At 39.7% G+C, this 21,699-nt stretch overlaps 2 protein-coding genes across 5 annotated transcripts in view; one reads left to right on the top strand and one right to left on the bottom strand.

Moving 5' to 3' along the window:
- OSBPL9 (oxysterol binding protein like 9) overlaps positions 1-20,060 on the bottom strand; it is a 62,001-nt gene extending 41,941 nt beyond the window's left edge. For 2 of the 3 annotated variants that reach the window (XM_065657057.1, XM_065657058.1), the window contains exons 1-3: positions 19,867-20,060; positions 10,906-10,956; positions 6,984-7,062 (exon numbers count right to left, since the gene is read on the bottom strand). In XM_065657057.1, the coding sequence (XP_065513129.1) occupies positions 6,984-7,062; positions 10,906-10,956; positions 19,867-19,977 (241 nt within the window). In that variant the 5' untranslated portion in view covers positions 19,978-20,060. Of the gene's footprint in view, positions 1-6,983; positions 7,063-10,905; positions 10,957-11,179; positions 11,234-19,866 lie in introns of all 3 variants that reach the window. The other variant, XM_065657059.1, reaches the window with a different exon arrangement.
- The window catches only part of EPS15 (epidermal growth factor receptor pathway substrate 15), a 66,743-nt gene continuing 64,977 nt past the window's right edge, over positions 19,934-21,699 (top strand). The window contains exon 1 of one of the 2 annotated variants that reach the window (XM_065657053.1): positions 19,934-20,018. The gene's annotated coding sequence lies outside the window, so the exon portion shown is untranslated. The remainder of the gene's footprint in view (positions 20,019-21,699) is intronic. The other variant, XM_065657054.1, reaches the window with a different exon arrangement.

The following is a 21,699-nucleotide window of genomic DNA, read 5'->3' as shown; positions in this document are numbered from 1 at the left end:
TAAAACCAAGAATCACTGCTTCTACTGAGGAATTTCTTTACTTCAGGAAAATGTTGTTTTATAATAGTCTCTTATCTCTGAATTTCCCAAACTGTCAAGTCAGATATGGCAGAGGTTATTAAAAGTTCCATTCTATGAGGCTAAGAAGGCAAATGAAATGCAACTACATTAAATGCTCTCAGCCTCTACTAATTTCCCAAATAGAGAATAAATTTTGTAATTTAGAGTTCCTATAATATTTACTTCGTTGTGAAGAGATTATTTGTGTTTATATAACATATACCAAATGCTAAAGTACAGCATAAAACAGATTACTTTTTCTGGCCTAAGCTCGATAGCATCTAAAGATTAGATATAATCAAGTTTAACAACTCTGCTCCACAATACAGCATTTACTGCTAGCATTTCTAGGTCATGCACAGCAGTACTTGGAAGGCAGAACATACAAAACATGAACGTATCACCTCAGAATTAGCAGAATTAGCTTTTTTTTTTTTTTCCCCTACATGAGCATTAGGATTTGTGCATCTACGTGGGCATCAGGATGAAAGAAAAACCTCAAGAATTCATTAAAAAAAAAAAAAAATCACTAGATTACTTACAAATACACCAGACTGTCACAAGTGAAATGCATATTTTATTTTCATTCACTGTGACCTACTTACAGGCAGAAGTCAGTAAAAAAGTCTATTCCACCCACAGAGTCAATAGAGTCAATTATGCAGCCTTCATTCTCACAACACTTCCACTGATTTTTATGCAAAACTCCTGTACTTTCTCAGCCAGGTGCTGAACTAATGTAATATCTTTACACACAAATAACCAGATGACAGAGGTGGAATTCTGACTATATTGAGATCAATAGGATTTTTGCCCCCAGTCTCAATGGAGAGAGATTTTATCAGTAGTGCCCAACAAGGTGGAAAACACACATCAATGAGCTGTTCCATGGCTAAATAAATGTCCTTTTCACATCACTGAAGGCCTTTCAAGCCATAGAAAAGCATGCAAGATGAAGCAAAATTTCATACAAACTTACCAAAATACCAGTTCCATTGCTCACAAATACCCTTCTAACACATGCAGCTCTCACATCTGTTAATAGGTTCAACATAGTCTCAGTACCTTGATTCCTCTGTATCATAATTTTGGAGTTGTCATCATCATTATTCTCCCTTCTGCTCATCTCCTCCTGATGCCACTCTCCACCTATATATATAAATTAACCCTCATTTTCTTCTGCAGGTGTTTGACTGGTCTGATCTCCCTGTACCTACTGAAGACTCCGGCACAGTCGCAAGGGAAAAAGAGAAAGTCTAATCCTGTCCAAAGAAAAAGCACCAAATGGTCTCCTGTGTGCGATGAATTAGTAACATTAACCTGTGATCTTAAGAAACCAACTAAACCTCTGCCTCACTGTTACCTAAGCTCAAAAGCTTTTCTAGCAAGCTTTATAGTCAGTCCATAAACATACCTTTAGGTGGAAACTTGTGTGACAAAGGAAATGCACAATCGAGATTATATTAGTTCTTTCTGGGAACTACTACACAATGTGTAATTTCATAATTAAACATTTCTGAATGAGGGACGATCTGCAAGTATCTGTGTTTTCAATAGAAAATGTCAATATTTAAATATTAATAATAGTAACACTAAATAACACTTTATACAGTATATTCTGTAGAAATGGCTTTCAAGGTATGTTTGCATTTAAAAGCAACTGATCACACTGAACTAGCTCAGAAACTAGTAGTTTAAGGTACAAACCATATTTTGGCTTGAACTAAAAAAAGAATAAAAACAGAAGAATCAAAATAGAGGAATCTCTTGTTAAAACAGAGGGAAAAGCATGTCCCTCCCTTCCTTATAGTGAGATCTTTCCTGACCTTTTCTCCCCTTCCAAAATAGCTGCCATGTATCATTTATACAACCAAGGTAATAGATTTATATTGATGCTCAAAGTAACAAGCAATAAATACACTATTTCTTCCAGAGGAAGGAAAAAAGAAAACAACAAGGAAAAAAAAAAACATCACACAGATACTGTTTCAAGGTATTCTTTTCTTTGCTACTCTCAAGTTCAACATATATTTTGAACTCCGCTACTTCAACATCAAGAAATGGAAAACCAAGAGGTGTTTCTATAATATATGACCATAAAAATGGAGCACAGACAGCCCCATTAAAAATGGCATACTCATGGTATGGTTAGAAAATAGACAATTATAATGCAGAATGCTGGCATGCAAGAAGGAACTGCATGAAACAGCAAAAGCACAACCACGCACCATTCCCTGCGCTCTGGTCACAAGTTCCAACCACCTGAAACATTAGTATATTACATTAACAGCAAAAAGGAGATAGATGGAAGAAAGCAGACAGAACGATGATACTGCAGAAGCTAAAACTAGTTCTAGTTCACAGAGGAATTTTGGTCGTTTTGCCAATCAGGGGAAGAAGAGATGCAGCCCAGAAGTTTGTGCAGCACAGATTTGGTGAGCTAAAGGGAGGAGGAGAGGTGGCTCAGTCCTGAGGTCAATCTGTTATATGAAGAGACAAGGCTGGAAGCTTTGCTCTTGACATAGCTGCTCACTCTACTCTGCAATATAAAAGCACTGTTGAGCATAGCGTAGAGGAATTCACTGTTTCAGCATCACCAGAACCCCCAAAAGCCCTGAAAAATGTTAGCTTAGAACAAACGGCGTGGTCACAGCAGTTATAAACATCATGGGGGAACCAGTACAGACCCAAGATGTTAAACCAAAATCTCTTTCTAGGCACTTTTTCAACATCAAATTTAAAAAACCCTCAAAACTTTTTGGGAAAAATGTTAAGGTTTTATAGAAGACTACAAATATTGACTGTTTCCCAAGCAGTGGTGAAATGTAGGTTTAAAATCATTCCTTTTAATTTTGATACTGAAAACAAATACTTAAAATCTCAAATTCTGATACTGGTCAGCAACTAAGGCCTTTGTGGATCCCAGTATATCCTTAGTAATAGCTGTGACCCACACGAACAAAAATTGCCCGCTTTTGTAACATTAAGGCAACCTCTTGCCATGTGTATCTCCCTCTTTTCTCAGCTGGGATGGTAGGCAGTCACAAATCAAGCTAGAAACTGGGGCAGGATGGGGAAAAAGGAGAAATCTACCTCTACCAGCCGACAGCTTTCATGTAATAGGAGAATAAGTCACACAGCAACATTCATGCTTCATTTCTCAGATTCTTTTTGTGGCAGGAATAGGAAAGACGAAAGCTAAAGCAAAATCATCTCAGATCAATGCACTGGAGTGCTTCCAATCTTTCAATCCTTTATTACACAAAACAGTGGAGACGAGACTGATTTGACTTCCAAGGAACTGTGCTGCAGGCTGTAAAAATAAGAGCTGGATTTTCAGGTAGGAGTTTAAAACTCTGAATTCTTGTTCCTGCACACAATGTATGTTTAGCGAAGTACTTCTGTCCAAATAAAATCCATTATTGCTTCAGGTTAGACACCAATTCAAATATCAAGATGCCAACAATACCCTTGACGGACTATCTTGAACATCATGTTCCCGTTCTTGAATTTAAGCCACGAGCGTCCCAGTGAACAGCAAGAGCAGCTGAGTGATACGAGGACAGGAGAACAGACTTTCCAAATGGAAAGAGCTTATAGCTAGGCGATGATATGACCATGTTAAAAGAAGAAAACCAAAACAAACCACAGTGTTGGAAGGTTATAGAACATTTAGAACAGGAACACATATTATAGCAAGAAAAAATATTATCAAGAAAGAGCTGCCTGACAGGAAGGTGCATTAGCCTAAGAAATTATCCCAAATGTCTTGCAGCAAATTGGATGGATTTTTGCATCTAATCTGAACAAACCCACGAGGGAGTGCTTTGAGATCTACCTCCTTCAGAAGCCATAAACTGGATATACAGTATGACCAAACAAGGACCTATCAGAACATGAAATACATTAAAATGGATTTTAAAATTTCTGTGGACATTCTATCCCTCCCTTCGCCCTCCGGTGTGAACAGGTATCAATACAGCCATTTGTAGCAATAAAACAAAGGGAAAAAAATCTGCTGGGCACTCTGGCAGAGCTAACGTTAAGCTGACAGTAAAACTCAAACATGCTGTTTGTTTCACTGCCCATACTTACTCAATTCACTTCTTTCCTCTATACTCAGCTACTAATTATATGGATATCATTTGATATGTACCCAGCCATCATTCAAAACCTGCATTTTCTTTGTAATAAAAACTTTTTAACTTGTACCAATGTTCATTGCTAGGAAGCACAGTTGCAAACAGAACAGAGGGAGAATGTCACAGGCAGCAACAAAATATGAACTACACACTGAAAAGACTCAGAATTTCCCAAGATCCAGTGACAGTCAAATCTTAGTGGGAAATGCCGGAGGTTTAGCGCTTCAGAAATTCACTTACACACATATGGAGAAAACAACTCTGTGAGAAGTTGATCAAACATCTTTAAACTACTTATTTGCCCTTCATCTCATTACTTACACCTCTAGAGTGTGAGACGTATAATTTTGAGCAAATGACAAAGCAATAATTAATGAATCCAGTATGACGTTTTTCCTTCTTTTTCCCAAATTCAAATTCTATCACTGCCTGTCAGCAAAACTTCAGTGAGGCCAAAGAAGACTCAAGTCTTCACCAATTAGTACTTAAAGTCTGAGTACAAGAAAACATTTTTCTTCTGGACCCTGAAGAAGAAACTGTCCCACTGTAGATGGGACCCTAACTCACACCCAGGTCAGCAGATCTTTGAAATCTTGGTATTTTTAAAGTTCTGTTATTTTCCCAACGAGACTCCAGGCTGTTTGGATCCCTGTCTGTCTTTGAGAATGAAAAAAGGCAGTAAGAATGAAGGAAGAGATTGTATCTTTTAAAAAGTTGCCATTTCTGCAGCAGTATTCTGTCGTACAAGACTTCTTTCATAAAGGGTGAATGTATTTATAGCTAGAAAGAAATTGTTAGGAATATTGTATTTTTTCTTGGATTATTCCTAGAATCGGTTCTACATATCCTATGTAGTCTCAGAATAAATTCTGTAGTATTTACATTATTATCTATTCACCATTCATGACTGATAGTGACCTATATTCCACACAAATTAAAGCCTGTATAATACTGAATTTATTTAATATAATGAACAAACATTTTTTATATATATATCTGACATAAGGGCTGCATGAAGTGAGAATACATTTACAGTAACTGTAAGAACTACAAATAGAGTTCCACAGAGCTGTTTTATACTGAAATATCCCAGCACTAATACCTTAGCTGTCTTTTTACATTTTCACATTACAGCCACATATATTAATATTGTGCTTGTATCATTACAATTTGCTGGGTATCAGGGATGTTATCTTCATCATATACCAATAGAAAAAGCATAACACAGAAAATAGTGTACAAGATCTTAGTTCTACATTAAAGGAGCACACAAAACTCCTGACCTCGTAAGAAATGCACACAAATTGAGATTATAAAGCACGAGATGTTATGTGACAAAACCGGTGTTCAAAAATTATCAATATTACTTAGAGCAAAACATTACTTGTATCAAATACTATCAGCCATCTTCTAAGACATCTAACTACTTCAAAGTAAACATAGCATAGAAGAAATCGCTGCAAATAAGATGTATTAAAAAGGATATATCTTAGTAACTAAAGCTGAGAGATTTCTACATTTACCTGTATCAAGTTCTCAAATATTCAGCAGTATTTTGCTTCACAGTACTGAAAGACTGCCATAGTACGGCATTCCATTACTGCATTAGCAATTAGCTTGCATTTTATCAGTTATCCTTGAGAATAGTAGATTTAAGTACTACTGTGAGCTCAGCATTATGAAGGCGTGTTTATGAGGCTTAATGCAGTGAAAAGCCAGAGTATAGCAGCAGCATTTAGGAAGAACTGTAGCACAAGGAATACAGATGCCAGTGACAATATGGTGTACAATTAATATTTATCATTAGACATATTCTCACAAACACAGCAGTATTAATGATAACTACCATTTCCAAATCACTGATTTAAAAATATGTACAGTACAATATAGGTTATAGAATTATTCCAGTTTATATAAATTAATATGACTGCTTAAAGGCAAATGTGCCTCTTGGATATTTACCGTTTCCAGCTCTATGCAAAGCAATTAAATTATTTAGTCACTACATTTTAGAGGAAAAGCAAAAGGACTAACAAATGTTAGTTGAAAAATATTTTTATCACACTTCCCTAAGATTTTAACATTCAGAAAACAGAATTTCTCTAGTCAATATCATCACAGTATTTTGTCCTTCTGCTGCAGATAAAATAATTTAAGGAGTACATAACAATTATATAGTACCTTACCCTTTCTACCGGTGAACCATAGCATGCAATGACGAAACATAGCAGTGGCAGATGGCATTAGTGTTAGTAAATGTGAATAAAAAGATAATAGCAGAGAAATGGTGACTGGCAGACAAGACACAGAAATGTAGATTAAATGAATGCAAGCTGGTAAATCTTGAAGCAAAGCTCCACCTTTAAGCCAAATGTTTCCTCTAGTCTCCTCATAATTGAGCATTAAGTTCTATCTGGATACAAATTGCAACCTTCAGACCAGTCTTCATTCTCTTCAGACAGAAAAGCATAATTGTATCTTGATAATGAAGATCAGAAACATTTTATAAGCGAAACCCATAATCAGAAGCCCATTACTTTTTCCCCTTGAGTGATTTATTCTTTACATTTTTAATCCCCAAATCCTGCTAGAGCTACAGTCTCTTTCTAGCACACATGTATCCACTGCAGATGTAAATCCCTGCCCAACCTGCAGCACCCCTGAATCCAGAATGTTCTCAGTGTGCTCATTCATGCTGTTCTGCTGCCAAACATTTAAAATCATCCATCAAATACAAGTGGAATCTATTATAAGAAAAAGCAATCTCTTCTTTCAGCTCACCCTGAAAATGGAAGGTTTTCTGATCAACAGTTATTGTGAAGGTGCTGTCGTCCTCATCGTCTATACCAATCACAGCTCCCTGTGAAACAAAGAACAAAATCCTGGTAAGGCAAGCAGTGACATCAGCAGCACACACTCTATCACTACACCACTGGAATTTAAAAAGCATCGACAAATTAGAAGCAAACTGAAAACAGTAAAGAGTGGAAAGACTCTCTGTTTAGTCATAGGATGCAAGTCAGTTCTTTAATAATTTCTTAGTTGCAGAAAAAACCCAGTACTTATTTGTAAAACTGTGTTTTTCTGGATAACAATATGCATCTTTTATTTTTGTAATAGAGGTCACTTTATGCTATGGTATCACTATAGGAAACAGTTTTCTACTACATTCCAACTTTTATTTCAAAGAACAGTCGGGAGCAACATTTTATAAGTATTTTCCATGTATAAAAATACTAATTCAGAGATACACTACTGAAAAAAGCTCTTGACCTGATTTTACCTACCAGTCTATAAAAAAATAAATCTTTCTAGCACAATGAATTTGGCCCATCATGTCATGTCACTGGTATACTGCATGATCTAATTTTCAGTCCCTAAGTAAATATTAACAGTAAGTCAACAGGATATATCAAAAGCAGCTAGCTTTGTCTTCCGATTCCTCATGAATTATTAGAAGGAAATGCAAATAAATTATAGAGTTAAAGGCCATCTGTGCTTAGCAATTTACAAATCTATCTACATCTTCATTCCTGCCCCCCCAAACACTTAATAAATAACACAGTTTCACCCAGAAGAAGACAACGAAAAAGAACCATTCCATGCCTCTGCCAACTCCAAAAAATTATAACATTTCGTTCAAATATCGCCAATGGATTTACTCAGTTTCTCTTCTCCTTCTCCAGGAGACACAGCATCAGCATCTATTTTATCCTTCCCCCTTCCACAAAACACAAAGACATCTCTGGAAGACGCACGTATTTAAAAGGTAAATTCTGCCTGTCGGTCAATTCCAACAAGTGTTTCATTTCATTCCACCAAGTATTAGACAGCACTTAACTGCAGAAGTCGGGTAAAGATCAGACTGGCCAAAAAACATAAGAATTGTTTTAGTACAGACTTAGTGGTGGAGGGATCTGAGTCAGTCTCATTCACATACATTCTCCATAGCACTTAGATGAGGTTTCTGGCCAATGGTACCAGCCCACGTATGGCTGGGACTATCACAGGCACTGCGAGGTGAGCAGAAGGAAGAGGTCCAGTTTAAGAACAGCACGAGCCATCTGTAATTCAAGGCTATACAACCCGATAGGATAGCTCCAAATTGTTTTATTTCCTCTCCACTGCCAAAAATGTACCACTTAACTTCTCCAAAGGAGCATGTTCTGTATAGGGTTTTCAAGGACAGCTCTGTCAGCACCATAAAAGAGGCACCTAAAAAGGTACCCGAGCCAGTATAATTCTGAATACTCTTAGTGCCAGGACATAACAACAACCAGATGACTAGCCATTGCATTTGGAGACTATCTGGTAGCCACACAGAGTGCCAATGACATTACATGATGGGCCAGATTCATTCTGCCAGAATTTTTTTTTTTTAATATACCGTTAGATAAAAAATGTCTGGCACTTTAAGTACATGTTTTGCTACACAATAAATCAGACGATCACTGAAAGTTGTATGATATCATTCTCTTCACCAGCTATATCAAAAATCTGTAAGTCAGACATCAAGAACATGACCAAGATATTCTCCCCATAGAAAAAAAATTCATGCAAGGCTAAAAAGGTCAGACTAGGACAGGTAAATCCTGCCTCCATCCTGAGCGGTGGGAGGAAACTGAGCAGGAAGATCACATCACATCACTGTGTGATCTCAGCACAAAGCTCTAGAAAGTGCACATGCTCCAATTGCCATGCTAAGGCATAGAAGCGTAAAATACGCTTCTGTTGTCATGCAGATAACATATATGAACAAGTAAAAGAAAAACTAGAGTGTGAAACTTTAAGTATATATTCTAGAAAAATTAAGCATAGCATAGATGACACAGATTCCTCTACGAACACACCTTCCCAAGTACACTACGACCATAAACGGAAAAATCTGAAGCTGAAACTTCAGGCCTATTAAACATGTATCAAGAGTAAAAAGGTGAGGAACAAGTTTTTAAAAATCCATCCAAGAAAAAAGGAAGTATTTCAGCCAAATTGCTTAAATTAAGTGTTTGTTTATGTTCACACCTACAGTTACAAATCAACAATTACTCCAAACAGAAAACCTCTTCAATACAATTTCAGACTGCAGAAGCCCATCTGTTCAGCTATCAGTATCACTGTCATCTGCCAAAAGAGCCACTTTACAAAAGCAGAAAAAAGAAAGATTCCTTCCTCCCTCACAAGAAAACCCCACACACATTCAAAGAAAGAACGGGAGAAGTCAGCAAATCTTCAGAAAACTCCAAAGAATAAATTGAGGTGGGAGAGTGGTAGATAGGGAAAGAGAAAGGGATTGTTTTATATTAAATACATATAAAGATGGATCATGCAATATTGAACAGATTGTTCACTTTTAATATTTCCTAAACTGACAAGCTGAGGCCAACCTCCACATTGACAGCCTCACAACGCTATTAAAGCAGGCATGGTTTTTCAGACTAAATTTTTCTGCATAATGCAAAAAATATCCTCATGAATCTTTAGGAATGTAATGTTCTAGACAGCTGTTTGAGTTTACATTACCCTTAAAGAAATTCTACATTAAGATATTAATACATTAAACAACAGAAAGGGTAAAAAAGTCATCTGGAATCCAGGTGAATGGACACTCTCTGTATGAGTCTTAAAAGGTTGTTGGTACCCCTTTATTAGACCCACAGAAAGATCAGAAGAGAGTAACAGCAGAAGGAAGGAATAACTGAAAGAAGCAGAGTTTTGCTCCAACACTCATCACATTGTGTGCCAGACCACAGCTCATCGCCCCTATATTGCTCCTGCTTCGAGACTCAAAATGCTCCCGTTCATACCCATTATCCTCCTGACTCCCTCCCCCTATTTACAGCAGCTCTTCACAAGATCGCTGCATTCTGGAACCAGAGATTCTATGAGGAATGGGAAAAAATACAGAAGAAGGACTTGTGCAGGAAATATTTTTGATAAGTGCCTGACCGCAAGGTAGAAGCTGGCCATGTGCAAAGACATCACAACATCCCCAGCTGCCTTCAGTGCTGCCACTTCAAGCCACGACAGCAGCATTCAAGGGCAAATGTCCCAAGGCAGAACATCTCAAACAGGTAACACTCCGCTTTCCCACTCTGCATCTTCTTGCCTCTCTTTCTCCAATTTGTATCCCCCTCTCCGAGGTGATATTTCAAAAACTTTGCCTGCTGTGTTCTTCTTTCCCTTTCCAGTCCTCCTTTGTTTTACTTAGCTCAAGCCCAGCCAAGTGGCAGCCCAAAGAGTGTCCAAGCCGGCAGAACCGAGGACACAGTAACAGAATAAAGGCCAATCAGAAAGACAGAAGGAAGCAGTTTTGCAGTGACTTCTGTAGGTACAGAGCATGTATGTATATACATATATACCTCCACACACAAAGAAATGAGAACTGCAAACAGCAACTTTTTCATAGCGTGCTAGTAATAACCCATCTTACTCTGTCATATAATGCTTTTTTAGACAATGTATAACATGTACAATGTTTTAATACAATATATAAAATTATAGAATGTAATTAGCCTGGCATGTCACTTGACCTCTAATGTTTTGAGTTGAGGGTTGGTTTTTTTTTTCTTTAAATACTTTCACTATTTCAGTATTTTGCAGAGTCAGAAATAGTGCCCAAACCTCAAAAGTCTCCTTGCAGTTCTCTCCATTAGGCCATATTATACACAGTAAGTCAGTAAATACTGAATAAAACACCACTTACCCTGAGTCTAACACACCCTCGGCGTGATCCTCTCATCATTTTGTCTTTCGACTGAAACAGAAAGAAACAGATCACTGGATTAGCAAATACAGTAAGAATTGCAACGAGCAAGTCATTCAAAGCAACTGTGAAAAGAATAAAGGATTTTTGTGTATTATTGACTGATTAAATGAGATGCAACTTCTGTTACACAATAGGTTAGTTCTCACACAAAAAGTACACCACCATGGTACGAAAAAGTAATCCTTCAAAAAAGAAAAATAAAATATCCCACCTAAAGAAGTTTTGTAGATACCTTGAAGAAATACTTAGAAGATGGAATCCACACCTTTAAAGAAAGTAAAAAGAAGTGAAGAAGGAAGGAATTAGGAAATATTAAAAACTGGCAGTACGCTGATTTATATCTTCCTCCTTTCTCTCCTACTCTCAGAAAAGTGTCTACATAACAAAATCCAGCTGTGCAGGCAGAATTGTACAAATGAAATTACATGTCTGTCAGAAAGTTCTCTAGATTCATGCCCCTTTTCATACAGATACAGATTTCATGTTTAGACAGGTTTCTATGTTTACTTCCTAGATAGCACAACCTGCTTTCATTAAAACAGCTAGAAAAATTATGTTTATAGCCATTTAAGCAGTAAGATCCCAGATCAGAAAACAGGATTCCTGCATCCATAACCAGTGCTCAAACCCATAGACCAGCCCACCTCGCAGCTAAATTACTGAACGTCCTCTTTACTACCTGTTTGATTTGTTTTCACATCAGTGCAGGTTAGCTGGTCAGAATGAAATGGATGTAAAGACCAGCAGTGTACATAATGTATTCTACAGAGAGAGAATTTCTTTGTAGACTTCCTGAATGAAAACTTCAGCATCGGGAATTTTTTTTTGATGTTTTTATTTAAAAGCTCAAAACCAGGAAAGGGTATAGAAACAAAGTTACTCCGATAATTTTCTATTGGAAATTGTGTATATACATTGGGACACAGCTCACTAGAGTATACTTTTATGCTTCGTATTCACTGTCTTGAGATTTCTCCTAAAATGGGAGGACACTACTGAGAGCTTAATACTCCCTCTCGTGGTTTCAAAAAGAAATATGGGCATCGCCTTAGCAGGAAGGAAAATATCTGGCTGAGGATGCAACTCTGCAGCAGCTGAAAGCGCCTCTCAGGTCTGACAGTCCAGATCAGTGCCCGAGCTCCTGTGCTGAGCACAGGCAGGGAACCAAACTTGACCAAAAAAAAGCAAAGGTAGCAGAACAGACATTTGTTCTAGTCTGGTTTAGACCTCTCAACCAGCTAAGTGCAAGGAAGATGAGAGTTCGTCCTGGTGCAAGGGAGGGCACAATTACAACAACTCTGATTTCTACTGTGCAGATTGACCGTCAACTCAGCTGCAAAAGATACTGTAAAAGCCTTCCCTTTTTTTGTATACCATATGTTAATGGAAAGAAAATTAAGTTAGAACATTATCATGTTCTTAGTCTGCAAAAGATTCACAAGACAAATCACAGGTTCAGTATACTTGTAATTTCCCCATCTTCAGACAGAGCTTTAATTGGTTAATACCGATTATAATGAAGCGGTAAATCTAATTTATTCTACCCAAGTGGAATAAAGCAGCTATGATTCCAGTATCTGAGCTCCTCATGCACTGAAGCATGCAGATACTGGAATCATAGCTGCAAATCTTTTACAGAGTGCTACAGGAGAGTACTTTAAAACAGAGCTCAACTGACATTTTAGATTTACTGTGTGTCCCCCCCAATATGATTTTATAAAAAATACAATTCAGAGAGCTTCCCCTTCAAGCATTATGTTTTACTCTTTGGTTGAAGGGCTAAAAATTAGGCATGGGTATCCAATATGTCCTACATTTGGTCGAGTATTCTCGGATAAGTAAAGCCATCCCATATCTGTTTTGGGGAATGGTTCCATCTCACTGAACAAAATCTCATACAGCAGAAAGACATCTCAGAACAGCTAATAAATAAGTCACATTTTATTTTTTTTTTATATTTAAAGTTTTAATGCGTGGCTATCTTTTTTCCGTTACCAGTTTTATAACCAGAAAAAATTACATTTTCAATAATCTTTCAGTACACAGTGCACTGATCTTTATGATAATGGACTTGAATAGGTTACAGACAGCAACACGAGATACATTTCAGCTGAAACTCAAAAATTTGTAAAAATGAACAGAGATATACAAAATTACTGCAGGGGGAATGTAGGTATCTGCCAAAAAGAAAAGGGTTTTATTGGTTTCTTTTTTACATCCACACAGTGAGGTTGATCAAGTACAGAACTGATCTAATACACGGCATTTCGGGTAACCTACAACTTCTTAGAGAAATTAAAATAATGCCTGGATCTACTTACAACAAAACACAACATTAAAATTCTAACCTCCTAAAGACTCCCAGCCCTCCTTCATCTTTAGATTTACTACTATTTCATTTGAGTTTTAGCTGTTGCATGGAAAGTTTAAGATTTCAATACAAAACCCAGCTGCTATCTGCCTCCAAAACTTCTCAGACACATGTTCTGCTTGTGCACAAGTGCACAGAACTTGAGAAGGTACATTCTTGACTCACCCAGTGCTGTCAAGGAAATCTCTTAAGTAAGCACAGAGATGAGCAAAACCACTTATGACATTTACTTCCTGTTAGGGATGAAGAACCTGGAGCAAGCCCTATTTATAAACAGTGATTTTTAGCATCTGTACAGATATGCATCCTGTACATCTACAGGAGAAGCGTTAGTTTGGGCCACTTTCTGTAACAGTTATTGTTCTCATCAAATGCTACAGCAACCCTCATTTCTCAAGCAGAAATAAACTCCAACAATTTAAAAACTTAATAAGCCGTTCCCAGCCCACCATTCATTTCTCTGGCTCCCTTGCTCCCAAGTTGCTGCTAAAGCTTTTATTTTTGTGGATGCAGTCAGAAAGCAGGGACCAAATCACTGCAGCAGTAACTGAGGATGCCACAGGGGCACCAGTAATTCCTAAAGCGTGATTCAGGATTGTAAGAAAAGTGGATTTTTTTTCCTCATATTTTGAGACCATAAGAGATGGAAGCAACTCATGTTCAGTGGGAAGATGTTACATTCAGAAAAAGCACACAGTATAAACCCAAGCCACCATCAAAAAGTAGGAACAAAATCTTTCTGAAATCATTCTATTTCTTAGGTTACTTAGAGACTCAGTTACATCAAATCAACATATTCCTCATCTGATAGCGCTTACAAATTTGTACTGAAATGAAGGCTGCAACAACTGGCTTCCTAGAAATTGTGCACAAATTTGGGTTTTCTTTTTGAAAGGAAAGTGTAGGCAGCTGAAGTTAAGAGCAAACACTAGAGGAAAACTTGCCTCATATAGGCCGTAAAAGAATCTTCCCAGAACAAAAACACTCTTTAAACTTTGTCTTCTCAAAACTCAAATTTCTAATGCTTAGATTATGCATCTGTTCCCAAATGATGGACATTACTGTTCAGTCTACCCATCAATGGTAGGAGACCAAGCTTGTTTTTCTAGGTATTCAGTGTGTATAAACAGCACTTACTATTCAGCTGCTTTTCAAGAAACCCCACATATATTGCCTTATGTTGAGTGATTTCTAATTACTCCTTTATAGCAAGAAAGCAACTATATGTTGGTGCTTTTAGATGTGTTGAAAGAGTAGCTCTGCAAACCTGAGAAGGTTCCCTTTTAGTTTAAAAGGTATGAGAAAAACTGTGGCAAAGCTTTACCCACATACCAGGCAGCAGCTGCACTTTACGGGCCCCATTTAAGCCCAACAGATGTCACGTATATCTGAAAAAGGTAAGGCAACAATTTACAGTTCTTGACATGGAAAAGCATTACACAAACACCAATCCTCTAGATTGCTACTGGTTTTCTATTGCACACTATACTAATAAAGAAAATATAAAAACACGCAAGAGATGAGATTTTGCAGGTAAGTGAACATATTTAGTCCTGAACTGGTTCTCTTTGGATCCACAGTTAGCACATGATCTGTACTCCACTTATTTGGAAACTGTACCAACTCAGGATTCTTTTTCTTACTATAACTAGTTTGCTAATAGCTTTGTCTGTTTTTATTAGACCCACTGAGCTGTTTGCAGTGCACGTGACAGATCAAGTTATTACAGGAAAAAGTGTCACCTCAGTTGAGAATGGAAAGCAGAGATCTCAAAAGGAACATCTGTGCTAAAGCAGATGTCAGTTTTCCTGTTTTCTTGGGATTTTTGCACACAGCTGTTGATTAAGAAACTGTATTTGGCAAAAAAAGTAAAATGCATTCAACTGAAAGTTTCCACCATAGGGGCACTGAGCCGTGACTCCAGCTTCAGAGGCATAATTTGAAATCAAGTTAACAAGATTCATTTTCGGTTCACTACCAAAGGTTCATGAAACTGCTGCAAAAGTTGGGTCCCCCTCCTCAATATCTGGATTGTACAACCCACCAGCAGTTCTTCAAGACAATACAACCAGTACTAAAGTTGCCAACTAGCAGCAACCTTTCAAAAGCATGAAGGGAAAAATATATTTACACCACCACAACTGCTTCCTCCTAATGACTGTTTTTCACACACATTTTGCTCCTTGTTGCATACAACCTGTATACATTTTTAAAAGTAGTTTGATGGCATGATTAGTGAAACAACAGAATGTCTAAGCATTTAAATTATTCTTTAGGCATTTATTGGTGCAAGAACCATCAAGATGGTGGGGGGCACGCAGTTTTGTTTCAAGAACACACGCTATGGAGCTGTCATACACAGTAATTTTTTCTTGCAAGCCTCATTCGCTATACAAGGCAGCTGTTTAAGTGTACAACAGTTTGAACAGTTCTCCTTTCAATACCACCATGTGTCAAATATCCACAAAGTTTTAAAATATTTTAAGGAACTGGCCTTCCTATCTACTGGCCCTGGTTTTAGCGTTGTTTGCATAGCTGTGTCAGTTCTGCTTTCAATTTATTATACAATTAAAATAGGAATTTAAAGAGTACACTTAAAACAAGAATTTAAATCAGATTTTCAACTTTGAGGGGTTCTCTAGATTATTCCTACAGGATTCCCAAGGGTAATCAAGGCTATTGCTGATGTCTGTTTAAGACAGCACTTCTACCAGGAAACACAAACTAAAAGCAAATTGCGTTCAACTCCGTCTTCCTCCCCAGCCATTTCATCTTCATGCCACCTTCCAGTACGTCCTGACACAGAGAAAACAAACTACAGAACAAATTCAGCTGAAAAAATAAATAAGCAGAAAGGTATTTTTCAGCTGGAATCCAGCCCATGGAACAACTTTCCAGCTCCCGTGCCAGCAGAAGGCAGAAACAAGCCACTTCAAGGCTTTTCTGTTAAATATTGTCAATGCAGCCAACTCCACACAGTAAAACCCACAATGCTTAAGTAGACTGATGCTCGCTACATCTCCAAGAGAAAACATTGGTGGGTCCACAAATCGAAGAATATCGAGGGAGGGGGGAAAAAAAAAAAGAAGTAGTAATTTGTCAAACCATTGGTCAAACTGATCCAAAATGGCACACCGTCACTATTCCATATTTTGCTCTTCCAAAAAAAAAAAAAAAAGGAGAAGAAGAAAAAAATAACCATTTACTGTTACTAGACGACAATTTATTTGAGCAAAACCATGTAAAGACAATATTTGGATGACAACTCCAGATCATACTCTCTGAAATATGTAATTAATAAATACATTTAAACAACTCTGATTATAAGCAAATTTGAGGATTTTTTTCTTTTTCAGAATAAAAACGTACAAACACAAACAACAGAAGCAGTAAATGGAAAAAAGGCAAAGAATTTGGCATTGCAGAAAAACTTTTGTAAACCAATTCAGAAATATGTGTGAGAAACATTTGCATTCACACTTTCAAGGAGTACTACTAGTATTCAATATAACTAAGTAGAGAGGGAGGAATACACAAATTAAAACAGAAATAAGCATGAACATTAAATTAGCATTTTTTTCTCTGACTCAGACTAGATGTAACATCTTTTGCCTTGCTCCTTGAAAGTTCTAATCATGTCAGGAATGTAAATTTAATTGAATACATTTGCTTCTGATGTGTGTACCCAAAATATATTTAGGTTAACATCTACTCATTTTACCAAAAGACAAAGCATACTAATTTAGGTGCCTTTTGCTCCCAAGTGCAATACTGCTGCACACTAACTCTGAATGTTTATTCCACGTTAAGGGTACTTTTCTGCAGTTGCTACCAAAGATTAACTCCAGCAGTGCAAGGGCACACCTATGAAGAGACATATGTTTATGGATCCAGCTCTGATGGAAACTTCAGCTGCATCAGGAGTTATTACCCTGCAGTTTTCCACAGCTTCTGGGCCAAAGGTTAATTGGTTTTTGGATCTACTGGAGAAAGTATGTCCTGTATCTGCAACTTTCTGGTTTGAAGTGGGCCAAGGAGCCTGTGAGAGGTGATGAGCAGGTAAAAGCTGATCAGTTAACTATAATTTCTCCTACCAGCAAAACTATTTCCAGATTGTGAGTCTACACAGCCAGGCTGAAACCATCTCAGCCTACCCCACCCGTGCATTATGCTCACAGGGATGGGCCAGTTGCAGGCTCAAAATCGGCTCCACTTACACAAGCAGAGCCAGGCGACTACGTTGCTTCAGACCGAAACTGGCTCAGAAGGAACAGAGTACACGACCACGTGTACCTGATCACATAGATAAGACTTAAATTCAAAATACAGAATCATGACAGGCCATTTTCCCACATATATAAAGCTCCCAAACCTCCTAACATTCCAAATTAATGTTGCTTACGTACCAGTGTCTTATGAACTACCACGCAGGACTCACTATGCTAAAACTAAAGGTAGAGCTGAAAGAAACAGTATCCCAGTACCTTCTGAGTGCTAATGTCAGTGCTGGTGAGGCACGTGGTCCACTGCGACTTGATGTGAATTATCCTTCAGAGCCAAGCTCCAGCTGAGCCTACAGCCCCATGGGTGACCATGCCAGCCCACGTGAAGCAGCGTGTGTGCAGGAGGATTGGCTCTTCTGGCAGCCAGTCTTTCACCAGCTTAAGTTCAACATGATACACACCCTTAGGTGCAAGAAAGAATTCAGATGTCTAGAGAATGGCGTAACACGTACTTTACAGACATATGTGCAGAAAAGATAGCACATGGGTAAGGAAAGCATTCTAAAGTAAATGTTAACTGCGGGCGTTTCTTAGTGCTAAAGGCACACAAAACAGAGAACGATTTTATTTCTCGATCTCAACTTGAATTTTCTAGGACAGGTGGTTAAAAAAAGGATTTTTAAATCTGTGAACTAAAAGTCATAACAGAGAACATAATACATTATACAAAATAAAAGTTTAATGCATGTGTAGGTATACCTAATCATAGGAAATAATGAAATATAAGAACTGATTTTTATTAAATAGGTGAAGACCATAGAACGAAAGTCACTGTAATAACCAGAATTATTATTATACACACTAGTCATCAGCAAATGTTTCTATTTCTGTAGCCGAGCATTAAATGACTTTGTGCCTTGGACCTCTACTTAGACTACATTCACTAATTCACCTCAGTCAAACAGCTGACATTTGAACAGCCATTAAAAAGCAACTACAAAAGCACTTTTATTTCTCCATCCATATTCCAGGTGAGGGATTTTGAACCCACGTGAGCCAAAACTATTTGAGTGCCTGCAATTGTTTTATGCTGAGTCTTCTCATCTTCTAGGTCTGGAGAGATAAGCTCTCTCCTAGAAGGGCTGGCAATCCAGATTTAGGGGGAAAAAAGGTTTTTTATGCAATGTTTCTATACGAATATACCTTTATAGACAGCATGATACTCCAAGTTATGTTATTTGCTGTAAATCTAGTAAAATTTACTACAGGTTAAATTTGCATGTGTTTTATCCAGACAGACACAGTAATAGTAATTGCGCTGTGCTGAGAAAACTTATCTGTGCATGTGTGTGGTTCAGCCAGTCACCCTTCTCACATCCTTGAAAAAATTAATTTGTATTGTTAAAATATTTGTAACTTAATTCACATTTGTATGTAAGGAGCTGAACAATCTAGCAAGTCAGGATCTGCTAGTGGTTATGCAAAAAAAAAAAAAAAAAAAAGTCAAGGAAATCATCGTTGTTTCTTAGTACGCTGCACTTTAAAACTTCGTGCTTAAAAGTACTAAGTCCTGAACGGAAACAGGAAAGCCTCGAGCCGGGAAGCCACCTGCCGTTGAGGCAACGGACTCAGACCCGCGGCGGCAACGTGTCCGTGCCCTCGGGCACGAGGTGACAGCGACAAGCGCCGCTCCGCGCAGCCGCCGCCGAGCCGAGCCGAGCCGAGCCGAGCCGCCGCCCGGGGAGGCGACACCCGCACGGGCTCGTCGCCCAGGCAGAGCGGCCAAACCGGGGCGAGAGCAAGTCCTGCTGGGCAGGGAGCGGGGCGCGGAGGCAGCGGGACCCGGGGACGCGAGGCCACCACCGAGCAAGGCTCCGGACCCCTCGGAGCGAGCAGGCGGGCCGGCCCCGTCCCCCCGGGGCAGAAGAGTCACCACCCGCCCGAGGGTGGGTGAGAGGCCCCAGGGGGCGGCGGGAGCCACCTACGGCTTCCTAGCCCCCACAGGTGACGCCGGCTCCGGAGCCACCGGGGACCTCCCCGTGAGGGGGCAACGGCCGCTCCCGCCCAACGACCCCGCCCCGGAGCCGCCCCCTCCCCCCGCGCCGGCCGCCAACAATAACAACGCCGCTCGCCCCCACCGATCAATCTCCCCGCAGGGCCACCCCATTGGCTACTCCCGCCGCCTCCTCCTTCCCCATTGGCCACCCGAGCACTCACACCGCCCCGAGTCCCCTCCCCACCCCCACCCTGAGCCTCAGCCGGTCTCCCGGCTCCTCTCCCGCCCGGGCCGCCGCTGCCCCTCACCGTGTAGTAGGAGAGGAGCCCGGCGTTATAGTCCAGCACGAACCAGCGGTACTGCCAGCCCTTCATGACATTGGTCCATTTGCTCAGCGGGCCCTCCATGATAGACGCCATCTTAGGCACCGAACCGGCACCAACCGCACACCGCCCGCTCGGTGAGGGGAGCAGGGGAGAGAGGCACGGCGGCCGCCAGGAGGGGAAGGGGGCGGGGCACGCAGCGAGGGGGCGGGGCCAGAAGCCACGCTTCCCCAGAGGGCGGGCGGGGAGGGGGCGTGGCTTGCGCGCACGGGGGAAAGGGGCGGGGCAGGGCAGGGCGCCCAACGGTTGGAGGGAGGCGGCGGGACGGGTGCGTGTGGTGAGGAGAGGGAGAGGGAGAGGGAGAGGGAGCTGAGACTTGTGGGTGTCACCTGAGGGATCCGGTCCCTGAAGTGTGGGGCTTCCCCTCACAGCTCAGGAGAGGCAGAGGGAGGGCTGCGGGGTGGGGAGGGCACGACGCCCCCGTGCCTCGGTTGGGTGAGGGCGGGAGGGCGTTATCCTGCCCCCAAAAAATTCTTGGCACCACGACAGCTTTTAATTCCTCTCGCTGTCGTGCTTGTCCCTCTGCCTCTCTGTTGTTTGCCTGTCCAAAGCGCCTGTTGGGCTTAGTGGAGCCAAAGGGCCTGGGTCTTCTCCTGAAGGGGCTGTATGGCCAGGGCCCGGGGTGAATAAAAAACACTCAGGACTTGAGAGAACCTTTTAAGGATAAGGCTTATTTAAGTGGAACACAGCTTTCCTGTGGTCTGATCCAAGAATGTGGAATGAGTTCCCCAGGAACTATGGACAATTGTAAATCTGTTGTTCGGTGCAAGGCATGTTCTTTGGCACTGATCTTCTCTGACATAACTACATAACCTCAGTTGTATTTTAAAGTAAAAACTTCAATAAAGATACTCATTTTGCTTCCTAGGGATTGACAATATAGCAGCAGAAATAGTGTTTTTACCATGAGGTTTGTGTTTGTCGTGCGGTCTTCACAGTATTCATTCAATAACTTTTTTCCGCACCAAATATATAGCTGGTTTTTTTTGTTTTATGGTTTTTAATATAAAAATCCCTTTATAGTAGGGCTGAAGTAGGTCCAGTGTCTTACAACACCACAGCTTTATACTAAAGCAAACTAATTTTAATAGAAAAATAACCCTATTTACCCCTTTTGTGAAAAAGAATTGCTCAAAGGCAGAGCTTCTGAGTTTGATTTCAGAAAATAAGAAGTACTTCCATATTTCTAATTCATCTTCGTATTTCACGTGTCACATTGCTTAGTAGTTTGCTACTGAGTGGAATTTATAGTGTTGACTTTATAATACCCCTTGGAATCACATGGTGGTGTGTTTATGTGTGGTCTTACCAGTTTATTCTATCAAATGCACAATTCAGTCTTGAAACCCACCTTGTTAATTTTGATAACATTCTTTCTCAAGCCGCATATGACCTTAGTAGCCTGTTTTCTTCTTTAATTTCACTGACTAAACAGAGCACGGCTGCCTAGAGATTATACCCAGGCAAGCAAAACAAAAAACATCAGATGGTGCCAGAACATTACTAGTACTCCCATTTAAAGCTGTAGCTGGACTGGAGCTTTATTATCTCAGATCACTCCTTTGACTGTGTTATACCACAAGAGTTGAAACTATGCAAAGATGTTTCACAAAAAACCTCTTGGCTTGACTGTGAAAGAACTGTCTGTAGGCAGAGCGTTCTCAATGAGAAATTCTTGACAGGAGAGCTTTCTATTTACCTTGGTTTGCCAGAGGCTGAATTTGCTGCATTTCAGCATATGCTGAGTATCTTACTAGT

The sequence above is a fragment of the Caloenas nicobarica genome, chromosome Z (genome assembly GCF_036013445.1).
Source record: "Caloenas nicobarica isolate bCalNic1 chromosome Z, bCalNic1.hap1, whole genome shotgun sequence".
NCBI classification, from domain to species: domain Eukaryota; kingdom Metazoa; phylum Chordata; class Aves; order Columbiformes; family Columbidae; genus Caloenas; species Caloenas nicobarica.
The sequence above is the reverse complement of the archived record's forward strand: the minus strand, read 5'-3'. Positions and strand labels throughout refer to the sequence as shown.